The following is a 17,919-nucleotide window of genomic DNA, read 5'->3' as shown; positions in this document are numbered from 1 at the left end:
AACGTTTGTAGTTTTGGCTGATGGACGACTGGTCGCCCACCGACTGGGGACAGTCTTTCTGATAAGGACACGTCATAAGAAAAGGGCATCAAACTCGCACCTATTTGCCATTAAATATAGGAAAGTGGGGCTCACGGTACGGAACTGCTCGCATGTGTGCTTTCATGCGCCATTTAGCCGTACATAGTGAAAACAAAGGTGTCAGCTCTTAAGCGTTGTCGTACCCGCCGGATCATATGTCATCTGTAGCCACGCAAATGCTAATATGATGTTACCTGAAATGAGCAAGCCTTTTCATGAACAGTCATTGACCTATTGTTGGGAAACCATGAATACGAAACGCGGTGTCTGCTAACAAGACTCGATTTATTTCTAGTTCTCTTCCTCCTTTACTAAGTTTTATTCACGTATCTATTTTTTTCAAGCATAATTTTTTATAATGTTTTTCACTTATATGTGACATTCGATGGCTCTCACTTTGTTTTACAAATACTTGGCTTCCCGACTTCGCAGAAAACGCTGGTAGCATTAGCGCAAAGTTCTCCTTTGGTGTTAAACATGCACGCACAACATTACCCTCCGCTTGCCGTAAGACGGTGGGTGAAACCCAGACGCTTTAATTGTCCTCTTCGCGCTAGACTAATGCAGACACCCATGCGAAAGCGCTGACCTCGAATACTTCGAGTGTCCGCCCACGCCGTGTGGTCGCAGCGTCGCAGTGTTTGGCCAACAAAGTGTCACCGAAATGAGAGTCTCATTATGGCAATGTGTGACTTGCGCGAGACACGCCTGAGCTGAGCGTCGCGCAGCGCCATGTGCAGTTCCTAGCTCTTAATGAAGCGAGAAGGACGCGACAGTGTCCATCTAGACACTTTTATTGTTGTCGCCGTCTCTCACAGTTAACTCAGACTCTCGCAATTTCGAGGTCTCCGACTGGACGTGTACATATTGCGTAATCCGTTACCAAAACATGAACAGGGTCTGCCGCTGCCCTCTGTTCCCGCAGGTTCTCGTTCAACTCGCGTGTCCTGTATTATCAGTATAATATATATATATATATATATATATATATATATATATAAGTAAAAATCAGGAACCTCCCAAAGATGCGAGCATCTACGCTTGTGCCTTATATAAAAGACGTAAATGAAGAGATGTAACCGCATACGCGTGTCAACGTACATCCACGCACAATTTGTATACGCAGTTTTTTGTTTTATGAACAAACACTGGAAATAAGGGAAGAAAAATAAACGCGTTGGGCATGTAACGCATCTTTTAGCGGCAAGCAATTAAGTGCGGCCGTCCTGTCCTCCCTTTACAAACACGGGGAGAAAGCGAGCGAGCGAGCGACACGGTGTGGCATGTACGGTGGGCAAAGGAAAGAAGATGAGAATGTAATCTTCTCCCGCCCTTCTTTCTGTTTCTTCTACCTACTTATTTCTCGTGCCATTATGATGCCCGAGGCGTGTTTTATCCTAGAAGAATGTACTCCAGGTCGCGCGGAATGGTTATTTTCTTCCTGTCTTTTATTATTATTATTATTATTATTATTATTATTATTATTATTATTATTATTATTATTATTATTATTATTATTATTATTATTATTATTATTATTATTATTATTATTATTATTATTATTATTATTCCACGCTGTAGTTTCTCCTTGCGTTACCTAGGTAGCGACGGCGTCTCAGTGGCGCGTTTATGCAAGATACATGAGCCGCCGTGTTACGTCAACCTTGCGCTCAGTTCATATTGCATTGCGTGTCGCGCGGGATGAAAGCATGGTGCGGTGCGATGGTCTGCTTTTTCTTCTTCTTTTGGTCGACTCGCACCGACACGTGTAACATCACAAATAAATGTGCATGCATTATTGCTTGGCCATCTCATGGCAGAAAAAAAAAGTAAAGAAAGAAGGTTTAGATTTGTCAACACGAAAAACGCGAGCTGAGCTGAAGCACCATGAAAAAGAAGCAGCCTATAGCTGAATGCACGCAACTTTTTTAGACAGCAGGAATTATTTCGGTGCGTTTCTGCGAATGTCCTGGGCCATCGGTGGCATCTTAGTTTTGCACGAAGCGCTCAATATTCGAGAACGCGCGACACCTCACGCGGGTCATACTATAAGACGAGCTCCAGAAAGCCAACATTACCAGATAAAGAGAGAGAAAAAGAAAGGGTGAAGGCAGAGTTGCCGACCAGAAAAGCGTCTGGTTGGCTGCTCTACGCTGGAAGAGGGGAACAGGAGACTAGAAATAAGAAAGAGAGAGATAGGAATGCAGTGAATGTGTGCACGTGCGCGGACAGCATCACGCCAGTCAAAGTCGTTCGCACAACTCAGTCGTTTTTCAAAAAAGCTTAAAAATGCCTTCACTGCCTTCTGAGCCGATGATCGGTGGGGGCGGTGTTCTAGTGAGCTCTGTATGATCAATGGACGATCGAAACCAGGCGCAGAAATTTAATTATGCAGTCTGTTTATTTCCAATCTGGAGCTGTTGTCACGGAATAAAGCATCTCTATAGAGACCTGTGAACAATTACTGGCCTTAGCGACGCGCACGGCCGATTCGAATGGTTTCGAAGAATGGCACTCAAACTCGCTAATAAAGTGGACATGAGTTCGCACTGCTTACATTGTTATGCTACGTTTACAACACCGACGTTACCGTTAGAGCTCAGTACAATTTGATGCTTTCTCTGTTTTGTTTTTCTTGTTTCTTTCTTTCTTTCTTTCTTTCTTTCTTTCTTTCTTTCTTTCTTTCTTTCTTTCTTTCTTTCTTTCTTTGTTATTTCTTTGTTTAAAGTGTATCGCTCATAGAGGAATGCAATGTCTTTAGTTCCACGCCCAAGGATAACTTCGTATTCTGTCTAAACCTATCACTGTATGCTTAGAAACCCTTCTCTTCTGCCTCTTTGCAATCTATCTGCTCTATATATGACTAGATATGTCAAAGTCCTCTTTCTGTTGACTGACAATATGGAAACAAAAGTCGCCTGTGATTCAATTTCATCAAAACATTAATTGTTCACTAATAAACTGCAACGCCGCTTCGTTTTTTAGAATGTTATCCCTGCCATTTTCAATACTACTATGCGTTAGGTTTCGTGTTTTACCCAGTGTCTTTAGATAATTCCAAAACTTTCTTGGGGTCCTCTTATCGTTCCTTCGAATCTCTACCAACCACCTATCACTTTAAAAGTTCATCTTTTCTTCCAATAACTTGTGGGCTATTCTTCAGCCTTCTCTAGTCTTCCCATTTCTCTCTCATTTTTTATTGTGTTGCGCTTAGTATTACACAAACGGAAGAAATAAAGAACGAATATAAAGGAACAAAAAGTGGGCGTACGCGGCGCAAACTACCAACTCGTTTAATATTGTTAGAAAACAAGCTTATATACATATACGCGTTATATTCGTTCTTTAGTTCTTCCGTCTGTGTAATACTAAGTGCAACACAATCATGAACGTCCACCAACTAGTCCCATTCATCGCTTTACTAAACTCTCTCATTTACTCTAGCGGCTTATTTATTCTTTTTTGCGCCTTTCCGTGTTTCGTCCATGCTTTTTTTTTTCTTAGTGGTTTAAAACTGCATTCTTTACATTCATATCCCACACAGATTTTGACTTACTTTTGGCCGTACGATGATTTTCAGTTACTATGGAATTAATCTCTCCTGAACTACCGCTGTTACCAACGTCCGTGATTTCTTTGAGGCTTCCTTCAGACGCTTTTTAATTCAGTTTGCTATTGTCGTTAAACGTCTGTCACTCGTGTACTGGATATTCATACTTCGCGTCTGCACAACACATTCATATTTCTCCTTGTTTCTCCTTCTCATTTGCTCCTTCACGATATGCGTTGAGGGCAAGTGTCAACGGAATGTGCCCTTTATGCTGCCACCCGCTACGCCTGGACGATGACTAGTGCTCCACACCAACCCACATGCAGGGCCGCATTTCCTTTTTTATGTGCTGAATTCATTTCTTCTAAAGCGGCAGGCTCAAGCAAACTGCCCCGAAGAACGGACTAAAATATTTGCATTCAGTAATGCGTAGCAAATCTGAAATTTCCGCGTTCAGAATTTTTTAAATAATAATAATGGACCGCATCATACACATTCTACTTGGCCTGTCTCTCTCATTCTCTATTTCGGGGCAAAATCGAGGGTCAGTGAACTGTTTGGTTGTGGGTTACACATTACTTCTGTGCTGAGAGGACCTCATGCTTATTATGTTTCCTCTAGCCGTCTTATTCATTCAGCGTACCCGCTCTTTCAAGATTATGATCTGCAGGGTGGCATAGAGCTCAGAACTAGCGACGATGGACGGCGCGTTAGTGTCAGCAGTTCCGAGTTTTTCATTCTTAACTCTTCAATTCAGGTACTTAACTCATCTTCTAGTGTGGCAGCGAGGGCTTGACACATTTTAGCTTCGTTTACAAAAACTCGACACGACCGAGTCGAGTCAGAAGTTGAGCTGACACAGCCCGACCGGACTACGCTTACATGCATCTTGCCAAGTCAGTTGGGTGAGCCTATATAGCTCCCTTTACCTTAAAGGAGCCATATACAGTAACTCTATAGGCGAGTCAACCTACCCCTTGCAGGCGGGTTGACCGAACACGCCTCGACGCTCACTCGGCCGGACCCGCTAGCATTTACGTAAACCCAACGACCAGTTTTCAACCCGATGAGACGTCTCCACCAAATTTTATCCGGTTCGTGTAAACGTAGCTTTTGTTCAAATGTTATCAAGACCATGTACACGTCCTATAGCTGGTGGTAGTGGGGTGAAAACTGCCATGTGAATTTCTTTCAACAAAACGGAGACTCACCCAGGAATGGCAGCTGCACTACAAAAGAGAGTACTACACAAATAATTGACTGTCTGTATTAGAGGTCTCTTGATCGCTTGTGTTCTTGATGGTCTTTCGTAACCATACTGCGCCATATCATCAGCGAAGTCATTTGAGTTCCCAGCCTTGGTTTATTGGGCCACTGTCCAAGCAACCCTTTCGTAATGGTTATCCGTTTTCTTTGTTTTCGAAGGAAAGCACAGAGTTGCAAGCATTTTACCCCACCCCGCGAAGATTTAAAAAAAAAATCACTTCGACGTCTGTAATTACAACATGAAAACCAGTCACACGCTCACCTTAACAACCCGTAGCGAGCAAGGGAACGTCTTCTGGAAGGATCAGTTGCTCAATACTGTCTGTCTGAGACACTTTGACGCTAGCTAATCTCTTCAAGCATCCTCTCAGATTGCGGCGCTGAATAAAAAAAAATAATAAAAAAAGTTAAGAAGGAATCCTCAAATTGCGAGAACTTGCGCGTGGAAAAGCCGCACTATTTTCGCACGTTCTCGATGCCCTTGTCTCGACGTTTGTTCATTTTCTCATTTCCACTGAAGGCATCTATGCTCTGTGGCAAAAACGTACATGCTCCAAAAGAACAATCTCTAGGCTATCGCGCAGCATCCGTGTATTTAGCCAACGAGATACTAGTTGCTTCAGAAATAAGGTGAATTGCATCAATGTGCCGCGGCTCAAAAATTCATGCATAGTTTACATTAATTTTCGCTACAAACACGCCACCCAGACTCCTTTTTTAATAGATTCTCTCTGACCACTCCACCCCAAGGAAATCAGGTTCCAGTTCAGTTTTGGTGCGGGGATGTTCCATTAAAACAGCTCTAACTGCCCGTAACTGCGTTCTCACTTCACGGCGTTCGTAAGCAGGCGTAAATTGTGCATCGGCACACCATCACAACCTCCGCTTATTAATAGATCAAGCCATTTACACGACGCCAGATTCAGCTGGAATGCTCCTGCGTGCTGCAACCAGACGGCCACAGTCACAAGAATGTCTCAGAGACTCCCTACAGGGCCTATTTTCTCTAATAGGTAACTACGGTAACAATAGTGATAACTTGAAAACTTGCCCTTTTATATATCTTTCAAACGACAGCTACCTGGGCATTGCCATTATGCCCTCTGGACTATTGGAGCCCGCGTGAGCACTTCCTCAAACGCACTAAGGCTTGTACACACGCGCAGCAGGGCAGAAAGGACGTTGTTTAGCGCCCTGATGGAAAGGTTCATTAGCTGGGATTGTTAAGCGTCGATCGAAAGTTTTTCGGTAGTTCGCTTCGTTTCCATTGCTTTGAGATGTTGCATGTCGCACTGAAAGATAGTCGCTAGTGAGTATGCAAGGCATATCGAATTCTGAGGATGGCACCAGTTTCACAATATCCGCCGTCAAATTCGCGGTAAAAAATGCGCTGTTGTTTTTTTAAGAAATCGCTTCACAAAAGTAACTGGAACGCCAATGCACTTCGTCGGACACATTGAAAATTAATATCTCGAAACTGGCGTAGTCCTGAAAATTCGTTCTAAGTCGATATGCCTTGCATACTCACTAGCTAAAATTCGTAGATTTAATAATGCGCCGTAAAGTAATTGATAAAAAGGTAATTAGCGTAATTATGTAAATTATTCAATTAAATATTTTGATTTCTCGTAGAAGTAATGGCCACGTCATCAAGAAATTTAGATCAAGGGTTAGAATTGTGCTATCTGCCACAGATAACTTTCAAAAATATTGGTGCAGCTAAAAAAAAACACTGTATTTATCTGGCTGATTTTCATGGTTACCACCGCTTTTCTCCACCTAATTCTCTTGTGTTTATCTGTACAATCTCGAATTTTCGCATGACCTCCCTATCGTTGTTACATTCCCAGGTGCAGCCCAAGCTGCGAAGCGCTCTCTTCAACTTGGCGTTGCTCTTGTCGGAGCAGCAACGACCTATGGAAGCCATGAGGTTCCTGAAAGATCTCCTAAAGGTTAGATGTCCTTTCCACATCTGTGCTTTGGCATCTCTTCGCTACGCTGCTGAATTGTTTCACAGGGGTCTTTTTCGAAACAGCTGCGAGTCGGAAACCTCAGTAGATGCTTTAACAACGCATGGGACCTTGGACTGTTCAACGTAACTTGAATCTCTCAAATCATATTTTCGCACTTATGATCTACCGTGAATGTTTTTGTGTAGTTTTTATTTTATGCCGCTTTACCATTACCGCTTGTTTCGTGTAGCTTTCTGTCGTATCATTCTTATGGCGTCTGTTAAGCTTCCAACTTCTCTCATTTTTGCGTCACGCCTTACTTTCGTTTGTTATTTTTTGTAGCATTACGCATCGTGCTTTTTTTTAACGTTCTATTCGGGGAAGAAAGCTTGCTCATTCGCTTCTTCAAACCAGTCCTAGCGAAAAACGCTCTCACTACAGTTTTTCACGTAAGACAGTGCACGACATAACGAGAGGCAACCCGTTCCCCCGAAATCGAGGGGTGTTCCGGTAGCCACGTGCGCACACAAAAGGCTGGCACGTAAGCCGCCCAAGCCGAGGCGTGCGACATGGTAGCAACGGGGCTTTGTCGGCAGCGGCCGCGGGGTCGCGGAGTCCCTACTGGCCCGCGCCGACGCTGCATATGTTCTCGCGCATTCAGGCTTACTGGAGCGTTTCTTTGTTTCCACTCCCTCCCCCACTCCATTTGCTTCCCTTTGTCCAGTACCACCCGAACCACATCAAGGGCTTAGTACTGCTCGGAGACATCAACGTCAATCACCTCAAGGATTTGGAGGCAGCCGAAGAGGTGAGTCTCGAAGATTAGCGGCTCCGGCCCTGGGTGCCTAATCCCGCGCAAACAGAAGGCAGCGCAACTGAGGCGGCGAGGACGGAACGCCGTACGGGACGTCCAATCAAACAAAGCAAATCCCCGCCAGCACTGTCACAGGCACGCTCGCGAAAGAGTGGAATGCATCACAGCGCGAGCGGGGCACTTCCCTCGCCCCGCACTGCCCCTGCTTATCCGCTGCTGGTGACGCGCGGCCACTCTACTACGTGTCTGCCCCGAGGCCCGGCAATCTTTACCGTCAGCGTGAAATTCCCGCCGAAGAACTTTTTTTCTTCTCCCTTTTTTGGGGGCAAAGCTATATCATTACGCAAAGCAGCCGGGGTGTGAAGTGACAGATGTAAGACAGGGAAATGATTCGTAGCACAATAAATAGATAACAAATAGAAGAAAAGTGTCTTTTTTTGCCGCAAGGTTATAATTGAAAAGTTGACGTACTTCTCAAACACAACTGTTGTTATATATATAAACCGCTTCATACGCGCGTCTACTTCACTGTGAATATTTACCCGGACCCAGAATCGCTTTTTTCTGGTATATATATATATATATATATATATATATATATATATATATATATATATATATATATATATACGCTTTCACAAGTCTGCGTTTTCTTGCATGCCTCCCAATATGTATTTATGTTGAGTAAGCGCTTGTCACTTGGCCAAACATTTTTAGACTCGAAGGCGAAGATCGCTGCAAGCCGCGACAGCTTTTATTGCGATAGCAAATATATGGACACTCCAAAGCAGATTTCTGCCATCGGCGTCACTGTCGTCGTCGCCGTCGCCGTGAGGTTCCGTATGACGTCAATGGAGATGAAATCGTCGCTGCGCGCCGCCGAACGCTGTATGTGCGAGTGAAAGGGCGCGAGGGACGCGCGCTTTCACGGGGAGTGAACCCACGGCGGAGAACAAACGCGCGTTCTGCACCGTGCTCCCTTAAGGGCTGCAAAAGTAGGCGTCTCTTTCCTCCTTTACAATCACCATATATATAGAGCAAACGCGCCCTCTTCCGACGCGCGAAATGCCGTGGTTGGGGGAGGGAGGGGGAGGGAAGGGAGGCGACGTTTAGCTGCGGCACCAAGTGCCTATTTATATCAGAGGCTCCGGCAACAGTCACCAACGCCGCACGCATTTTGTGCGAACGCGGGCAAAACGCCGACGGCGTCGACAACAGTTCTGCGTGTTGCCGGTGCTGCTGCATGTCCAAGTTTATACAGCTGATAAAGCTACTATCATTACTCCGTATAGCTCTCTACAAAATTGCTATCGCAATTGATGCTTCGCCTTTCAGATGAAACTGCGACAACTTTTTTGTTGTATTTTTCTTTCTTTCCTGAACAAATATCGCTAAACAAATATTGCTGAGCACACATAATGTGGTTACAAAGAATCGCGAACTAGCTGCATAGTAACCGGATCTCAACTGAGCATTTGAGCTGAGCAGCTGATTATGCTCCTAAAGGGTTTCGTCGCGTTCCAAAATATAAGACGTTCATCGTCATGCTCTGGTGCTTAGATAAACATGTAGCGCTCTTAGCCTGCGTACTACCAGCAACAGTAGAAGTGGAAGCACTTGCGCATGCCGGTTTCAAATATCACACAGGACTTTTTGTAAAGGGTGCTCTGCCGCATGCCTTATCTTAATGCAAGAAAGCCAACTTGAAGAAGATAATTGAGACGATTTTTGCTACATCTTTTCTAAAGAAGCGGACGACAGCAAAGCAAAACTTTTTTGATGTCCGATTTATATTGCTAATAAATGTGACTACTCGCTGCTTATTAGGACAACATATTGAGATAGTTGGTGATGATTCATTGCTAGTGACACTACTTAGAGGGGCCCTGAAACACTTTTTTATATAAGTCGCGAAATGCATTTGAAGTTAAAATAGACTATTTCAGAAATACTTTGCAGTAAAATCTACTTCTATGCGTTCTGCAGAAGCGGAGTTATTAGCAATCAAAGATAACCTTTGATCCCCTTCGCGGTGTTCCCGCTCCTTCTTTAAAGTTTTGCACTGCGAAGGCTACGGCGAAGCGGGGCGTTCTCGCAACGCTCCGCCTACTGAACGTCATCAGAGCACGCAGCTCAAACTTGATTTTGGATGTTCACGTAGAGGCCAGTATTTTCGATTTTGGCGCCTACGACGCGCCAAACGCTAAACTAATTTGTCCTCAGCGAGCCGCAGTGAGCTCTGCGAGCAGGCTCGTCCCGGCACCCCACGACGGCCGCGGTATTTACGCTACGTAGCTGACAGCAGCTACATGCAGCTGTAGTGCGTATGCGCAGTGGCTTGAGTGCGCGCTCGTACTCATGTGCTCCAGTCTGACCGTGCTACGTAATGCGGACCGGCTTCGTCCTGCACCAGCTTGACTGACGGATAGTAGCAACATCTAAATTGCGCATCTTGAAGCGCTGTCAATCGCTCACTACGAAGTGACGTCTTCGTAGTGAGCGGCCAGGAGTGAGCGCACGCTGACAAGCGTATGCGTGGTCTGACCTTAAGTTTCGCGTGCTTGAACGCTAGTTGAGTGTTCAAAACTGATTGAAATTAGCGAGACCAAGCGAGACTCAACGGCTACGACACCGATAATCAGTGCGGCCAAAGTTGAATTCCTGCGTGGGTGGCCGCTGTCGAGCATGAGCAGATGAAAGTCGGCTTCTTCCGGAAGTACGTAATTCTTATCGAAAGTTGGAACTCAGATTTTGACTTACTTCAGCCGGTGTAGTAAACTGCGTCAATAAATATACGCAGTAACAGTAGGAAGAAGCGCACTGATCCAAACACCTTTCTTGATTGATGTCAGCTATCGACCAAAAGCGACAGTCTATAGGAATCGTGCATATTACGACATGTGCAAACTGCCGGCAGCTTCGAAACGGCTGAGGATAAGGCCTCGTTTGAAAAGAGAGTGTTTGAGGAAAAGGTGACGTCACGCTCAGCTTGTGAGCTCCGCGCGCCACGCACGACTGCAAAATTTGGCTGAGTCGTTCACAGCAACGTATGCTGTCCGCGGACTGTGTTTTTTCACCTAGCCCGAGGGTCAGTTCAGTACCCCTTTAAGGACGAAAAGAAAACCAACGTTTAAGTGGCTACATAGGTCACACAAAGGCGGCATTTGTTCAATGGTTTTTCAGTTCTCTTTAGAAAGCAAGTCAAATAAGCTGTAAAATTTCCCCAAGAAAAAATTCTTCCTTTATATAATTATTCACCGTTTACTCCTCGATAAGTAAGTCTCACAGATTATATATGCCCTTATTCTTAAGCACGATGTCATGCACAGAGCACTTTTTTTAGCTATATTTAGCTGCAGTTTTGTACACAGAAGATTTCAGTGTTTTCTCTCGTGGCAGCATTCTTCAGACGATCACTGGCAAAAAAAAATATTTTATTATGATAATACTTATGTTACATAACATTCTTTTTACTATCTAAACAAAAATTGCATCTTATCGCTTGAGGCATTGCTGGCTCAGGAGAGATACGAAATGTTTATGCTGGTCCATGGAACCCAAGGTCTTTTTGAGATCATGCCACCGTAAGCTGGCAAAGAAGCTCTTATCGGAGCAACCGTCAGCGCTGACTTTTTTTGACCGCCAGTCCGTGGTACGGGCGTGCTTGTGCAGCGTGCCATCGCAGCTGTCTTGCGTCTTCTTTATCACCCTCTTCTTCAAGCAGTCTGTTTATCATAACCGTGGTAGATGACAGGCGTTTTTACGGCTGGTGAGATGACGTGCTGTTTATCATAAGTATGATGAGTGACAAGTGCGTTTACGGCTGGTTAGCCACTGTGCAGTGCCGCGGTTGTCTAGAACGCTTCGTTATATATATATATATATATATATATATATATATATATATAGACGGAAAAGAGCAGCCTACAGTGCTGGATATGGCAATGCTTTGTTCTAGTTCTTTGGGTTTGTTTTTTCGTGTTGAGCATTAAATCTACAAATGCATCAAAGCATGATCACATTATAGTAGCTTTGCACAGAGCAGTAGAGTGAGAGGCACTCTCTTCGGGGACAACATCGTGGTACAGTGCCAGATGTGACTGACAAGGTTGTGTGGCGCGTTCTTTCAAGAAAAAAAAAACATTATACGAGATGCACGTATATGCACCTGTGCGCCTGCCGTGGATAGGGCGCGGAACAAGTATGCAAGCGAAGCCTGCTAGGAGACTGCGCAGGCAAATCTCCAAGCACAGCTCCCAGTACTAGAGGAACAGTCCCCGCGTTCAGACTAATTTTCGTACGTACGAGCATTCCTTCACTGACCGACGTTAGGGCACCTTCTACTGATGATAGCGGTCAGTGCGGTAGCGTAGAGATCGCTGCGGCAATGGTCAGTAGCGGACGGCACTAAGGTAACAATTTTATGTGAATGCCGAGGTAGTCGCCGCTTACTTAACACACACGACGAAACACGAAGCCGTGTGAACAGGTGTCATTTCGGCCCTTTCGTTGCTTTTCCTTCTTTTTTTTTTATTTCACACCACGCGCGCAGTAGTCTCATTGAAACTGTTCCGCCTCCTGCAACACTTCCCGCCTCTTCTGTGGCCACAGTGCTACCGCAGGATCCTGGCCCTGGACCCGGGCAACGTACAAGGCTCGCACAACCTGTGCGTCGTGTACGTGGAGCGCGGGGAGCTAAGCCGAGCCGAGCGCTGCTTCAAGCACGCCACCACGCTGGACCCGAACGCCACGTACATCCGCAAGCACCTGCAGGTCACGCAGACGCTGCTCCGGAACCGCTCGGTGGACGCGGAGCGCCGCTCAGGCGCTGCCCTCGCTGCGTCGGCGCCGCAACCGCCCGTCCTGCAGCCGTTCGCTGCCGCCGCCGCCGCTGCGTCGGCTTCCAACGCGCAGTGACTGTGGCCGGCCAGCAGCGGCAACCTTTCTGGCAAGAGCCGTGCGCCGTAGAATGCGCTCCGAGACTGTGCACACGGTTCCACGGGAGAGCGCGACCAACGTTTGAGACTGTTGGCCAGCCAACGCGGTTGAAGGGTCCACCGCCACGCACCGTCGTCGGTGATCGCCCAGTGGCGACAGCTGCGAGTGCCCTCGAATTGTCTCTGACGGTGTTTTGCAAGGGGCATCTGCGAGCATTCCTGGTGACTTGTGCGCGCCGTTGGCTTTGCGCGAGGACCTCCCGCGACACTATGACGCTTGTGCGACGACCTCCAGATACAGAAGGCGAAGTGGAGGGAGGAAAGTCATTTTTTAGTGGTTGTACAAAAGCCACTCTAGCTGCATTTTCTTTTTTCGTTTTGCTCCGAGAATGTAATTGTGCATCTTGCTGCACGGTGATACTTACAGTGGCACATTCCTCAGGTTACAGGTCGTACAGTTAAACGAGTGGCGTATTCGTTGCTTGTCAGTAGGAGCGAGTGGCTCACCATGCCTGTTGAAAGTATGTGTTGTAAAGGCTGAACTGTGAAATGATGTGTCAAAGGTAGGCTGTTTTCTGACTTCGGTTGAGGGAGAGAGTACATGAACACTGTCAGCCTTCGTTATAGAATCGAATATTTTCGTCCAGACAATATGTAAAAAGCAAGTTCCTAAATCTTATGGTAAACCGGCTGCACGATTAGCTCGTTTTAAAGAGTAAGAAGAACCTTTCTTTTTTTTTTTTAGTCAAGATATTGATATGTTATATAACCCCCTGACATAAAAATATTTTTTGTAATTGAGATAAGGGGCGCTATAACGTAAAATGATTCCAAACTCCTGACGTCAAATTTACGTAACCACCGACGCAAGCATCAGGCGGTGACCCGCAGCGTTCTCTGAACAACCCAATCAAACACTCTCCTCGTTTAGAGGAGGTCACCTTTGTTCGCTTTCGAAACCAATAACATTGTCTACGCTCAGAGCTCGGTATTCAGCGGTTTTTCTTATCTAATTGGCTGACGAGAGGCGAGGAGCATGCTCTAGTGGAGAGGGTTTTGATGGGGCCGAGCCAGCACAGTGAAAATAGATAACCGCATGAAGAGGGTGGTGCCGGCTTCTCCGATTGGTCCGCTTCGCCTTGCTTAGGTTGCGGTGGCTTGTCGAAAATCGCGGCGGCGTGCAACGGAAGAATAAGAATGCCGCTAAAACGGATCCTCAGCAAGGAAGAGTTGACAGCGTGATGTCGTATGATGCCGAAATGGCTCGATAACGTTTTACTGCCACGCAAAAAGGTTTATCATGCGCAAATAAATACATGCTCACCGGCTGGTGCGAGTAGCGAGGGCCTGAGCGATCGGCGGGCAGCCATCTTTTATTCCTTTCGGAACGCGGCAGTCTGTGGCTATTCAGAAAATTTTCAGTTTTGTTCGGCATATTAATGCATTTTTTTCGCGTACACGTCACTTTGACGTGGTGAGTTTTCGCGGTTTTGTGACGTCGCGTGACAGTCAGGCGAAGTGGGCGTAGCCAGAAAACATTGGACCAATAGCAGAGGGCTAATGTTGAAGAGGCGTCGAATCAGAAATTATTATTTTTCTTTTGCGCGGTTTAATCATGCATAATCAGTGTGTACGCGTTATATCAGATGGGGAGCTATCGCGGTTTTCGTGACGTCGCGTGACAGACAGGCGAAGTTGGGAGTGGCCCGAAAATGTTTTGACCAATCGTGGAGGCTGATTGCAGAAATTGGAATCAAAACAGTTTGGAATCATTTTACGTTATAGCGCCCAAGGTCTCTTTTTGTTGCGTTAACTTGCATGCAGTAATACGAAAGAGAAGTGTCACACCAGCTTCGTGTAGTAAATGTGAGGCATCGGCAATTTATGAGCCATGAATAGCTTATTTATGGCTCACTGAAAAATATTGACATTGCTTGCAAAATCGCCAAGAAAGCACTGATCTTTTGCATTGTTTTACGCGTGGACGTGTTGAAAGACGGTGATATCGTCACATTGGTCTTACAGAACTATATTGTCAAATTCATCATTGTACAGCGTAATATCCTGCGTTAACGTAAAATAATTTCGTAGGTTATCCTCAGCGCGAGTGCTAATGATGCGCATAATTCGATCTTCTGACTTCATTCACGGACACAGCAAGAAAACCTGCTCGTTTCTTGAAATGAATTTGCTTTTAATTTTAAAGGGAACAATAATAATCCTCATCCACACAGTCTATATGGCCGCAATTTAAGCCTCAGCGCTGCATGCTTAAATAACTAAAATATCCTCATTATTCATACCAAGTGCCAAATTAGATGTATGTCAAGAAAGAATGAATAATCTTTTTTTTTTTTGCACACTGGTGCTTCGATGCTTATTCATAGAACTAAGTAATGTTAAATGCCTCCTGCAATTTCACTATAAACGTCAATGATGGTATTCTGTGGTAGTAGCGCTACTGTTCAAAGCCGAACTGAAGCGTATCTTCATCATTACCGTCCTAAGTTCTTAATGGCTTAATGATAACAAAGGCTCCTGTTTGTCTCCTGTTATTGTTTCCCATTCAATCAAGCATCACAGATTTTTATTTGATATTCGCGTTTTTTTTTTTATAGCTACTAATCCTGAGACCCTGCAAGGCGCGCGTCAGCGCGCCTTGCAGGATCTCAATAAAGTTTTTTAACCAACCAACCAACTGTTTGTTTCATTGTCGCTAGTCGCGGTAGTTCTTTTTTTATCTACTCGTTACCGCCGTCACTAGATGGATGATTTTGATAAGCACGCTGCATAAGCAAAAGAGTCATTAACTCATTTTCGTATGTTGACTTTTAATAGCGCAGTAGCTGACTGCGGAATCGAACAAAATAGTCGAAATGCGGGCTGTAAATAGATGGTGTTCAAGAAAAAGAACGTGATCAAGAAATTGCGGTGAATGAATGTCACAGCGTGTATATTTGCACCTTGTATTGCTGACCAGTACTTGTGTTCGCAGCCGCTAACGAGACAAGTGATCTATATTTCGGCAACTAAAAGTCAAACATTAAGAAAAAGCACGTATTAAAATATATACATATATATATATATATATAAATATACAAATATATTACGCTGTGCATATGCCGTTTGGATACTACGATGTGAGCGCCTGTACATAACGCACACTGTAGCTTGTACATACTATAGGGTGAGTATCGGACGGGCGTATATATGAGATGTGAAGTCGTTCTATTTTGGAGTATTGCGCAAACCACGACTCAACATCAAACAGGTCTGTCTCTTGTCTGTGTGCGGCGCATGTGTTATGACTGGTGCTTCTCAATGTACACTACAACAAGAAAGAAAAAAAGAACTATCGTTAGACTGATGATGCGTATGGAGGCTGTTTAGCGGACGCAGGCATGCGATGGATTGTACATAGATATACTGAGAAAGACACAAAGAATTTTTCTATTAACTCAAGTGTGAGCCAGAAAACTGTTTTAGGGACCACGGTGGCACTTAGATAGAGCAAAACGTCGGCTCGGTAAGTCTCTGATCTGCGCGCTCCGGGATAAATTCATTGCTTCTGCATTCCTTTCTTCACCCCCCCCCCCTTTTTTTTTTTTTTCCAGCAGCAGCCGCTTCCCTGGTTTGTGTTGCGTTGCGTGGACCGTCCGCTGTCGGCACTCGGTACCTTAAATATTGTCTATGCCTGTATGCTTGAGGTTTACGAATGATACTCGCCGCGTCAACTCGCCAATGTGTGCACAATATTGCCGCTTTTTTGCACCCCCTCATCCTATTGCTTCATGCTGTTTTGTGGTGCACGTAATTGCCTTATCGCCACCCCGACCCGCAACGTTGTCCCTTCCCGAGTTTGGAAAGGTTGTGTTTATATTGTTCTCGTGTGTTGAACGCTTGGGCGAGCGCTGTCGCCGCTTTGCGTCTGTATTCTTGTTTCAATTCATGGCTGTCGGATGCGTAAGGAAAGACTTGCGGTGTTGTTGTCGCTTGTGTTTTGGCGAAATAATACAATATACTTCGTAATAAAGGCACACATAATGCTTTCACTCGACTGTTCCTTTTTCCTGTCTCCTCTCAATTAATAAACGAAACTCCGGTTTACTCTGCGTGTCCAACAATATACTTCGCGGCGTCCTTACCTATATACTTATACACGAGCGCCCGAGCTGGCAAAGGCTAAAACCACGTCAGCCGGGGCGGCGCGCACTAGCGCCGGCCTTCATCTGTATCCGTCCCTACTGACAGAAGTCGAGGCCACGGATATACAGGAGCGCAGACTCGCGCCTGGTAAGGCGTTCCAACTATAGTGTCTCGACGAGCAGACGCTTCGTGGTACAAATTACAGATGGCGCAGAAACTTGTAACCAACACCTAGAGCGGCGTCGCCAGCAGCGGCTTGCCGCGAGATGCGCAGCGAGGCAGTGTGAGCTTTCTGTTTGTTGGCAATTCACCGCAGGCCGCGCGTTTCCGCTGTTGCCCACGTGGCGCTCAGAGCGCGCATGCGAGCCATGCTTGTCGCCTATAGCTGCCGAAGTTCGCAGGTTATTTTGTTCATCAATGAAGAAAAATATAGGAGGGAGCATTACGTCACGCAGCCAGCCTTGGCAAGCGAACGCTTCGTGTAGCCAGCAGTGGTGGCCCAACACGTGACCTCTTGCGTCGAGATCGCGGAGAATCGAGATTTGTCGACACGTTTGGTTACCGGTAGTTTTTATTCGGTGCGTGCTCGGCCGGCAGCTGCTCATATACATACAGGAAAGAAAAAGATTTTTCCTTGTTTTGTTTTTTCCCCTTAGTTTTGTTTTTGTTTATTTCAAGAGTTTCAAATGGTTTCGGATGGGTATTGAAAAAAAAAATCAACCGCGAGTACTAAAGCCTACCGCGAGCTATGACGTAACCTCCGTGCTGTGACGTTTTTATCACGTGTTGGGCCACCACAGTTGGCGACAATCGCGTTGCGGTATGCTCCCTCCTATATTTTCCTTCCTCCATGATTTTGTTGGTTTGAAATGCACTAACATGACAATAAGTGTCATTGTCATGAGAGCGGCTGTAAACAAGCTAAGCTTGTACGTCGGTACGTCCTTAGTCAAGTTACATTTGTTAATATTAAACTGAAACGAAAAGCTGAAGAAAGTTGACTCACATTTGTGAGCATTCAGTATATCAGTGAGATAACATCTGGTATATAGCTTTTCTCACGTGTGCCCGTTTTCGTGACCTGTGTGTGTTATTAGTGGCACGAGCAGCGAGTGACACTCGTTTCTTAAGCAGCGACTTCCGGTCGACCACCGACTTCCGGTTTGTGCGAAT

At 45.5% G+C, this 17,919-nt stretch overlaps 1 protein-coding gene across 2 annotated transcripts in view; it reads left to right on the top strand.

The window, feature by feature from the left end:
* Positions 1-16,707, top strand: part of LOC119465325 (protein O-mannosyl-transferase Tmtc3) — a 333,204-nt gene extending 316,497 nt beyond the window's left edge. For both annotated transcript variants that reach the window (XM_049669279.1, XM_037726130.2), the window contains 3 exons: positions 6,748-6,849; positions 7,574-7,657; positions 12,275-16,707. In XM_049669279.1, coding sequence (XP_049525236.1) covers positions 6,748-6,849; positions 7,574-7,657; positions 12,275-12,580 — 492 coding nt within the window. In that variant the 3' untranslated portion in view covers positions 12,581-16,707. The remainder of the gene's footprint in view (positions 1-6,747; positions 6,850-7,573; positions 7,658-12,274) is intronic.
* Positions 16,708-17,919: the final 1,212 nt, after the last annotated feature.

The sequence above is a fragment of the Dermacentor silvarum genome, chromosome 1 (genome assembly GCF_013339745.2).
Source record: "Dermacentor silvarum isolate Dsil-2018 chromosome 1, BIME_Dsil_1.4, whole genome shotgun sequence".
NCBI classification, from domain to species: domain Eukaryota; kingdom Metazoa; phylum Arthropoda; class Arachnida; order Ixodida; family Ixodidae; genus Dermacentor; species Dermacentor silvarum.
This window is presented reverse-complemented; position numbering and strand designations above follow the sequence as displayed.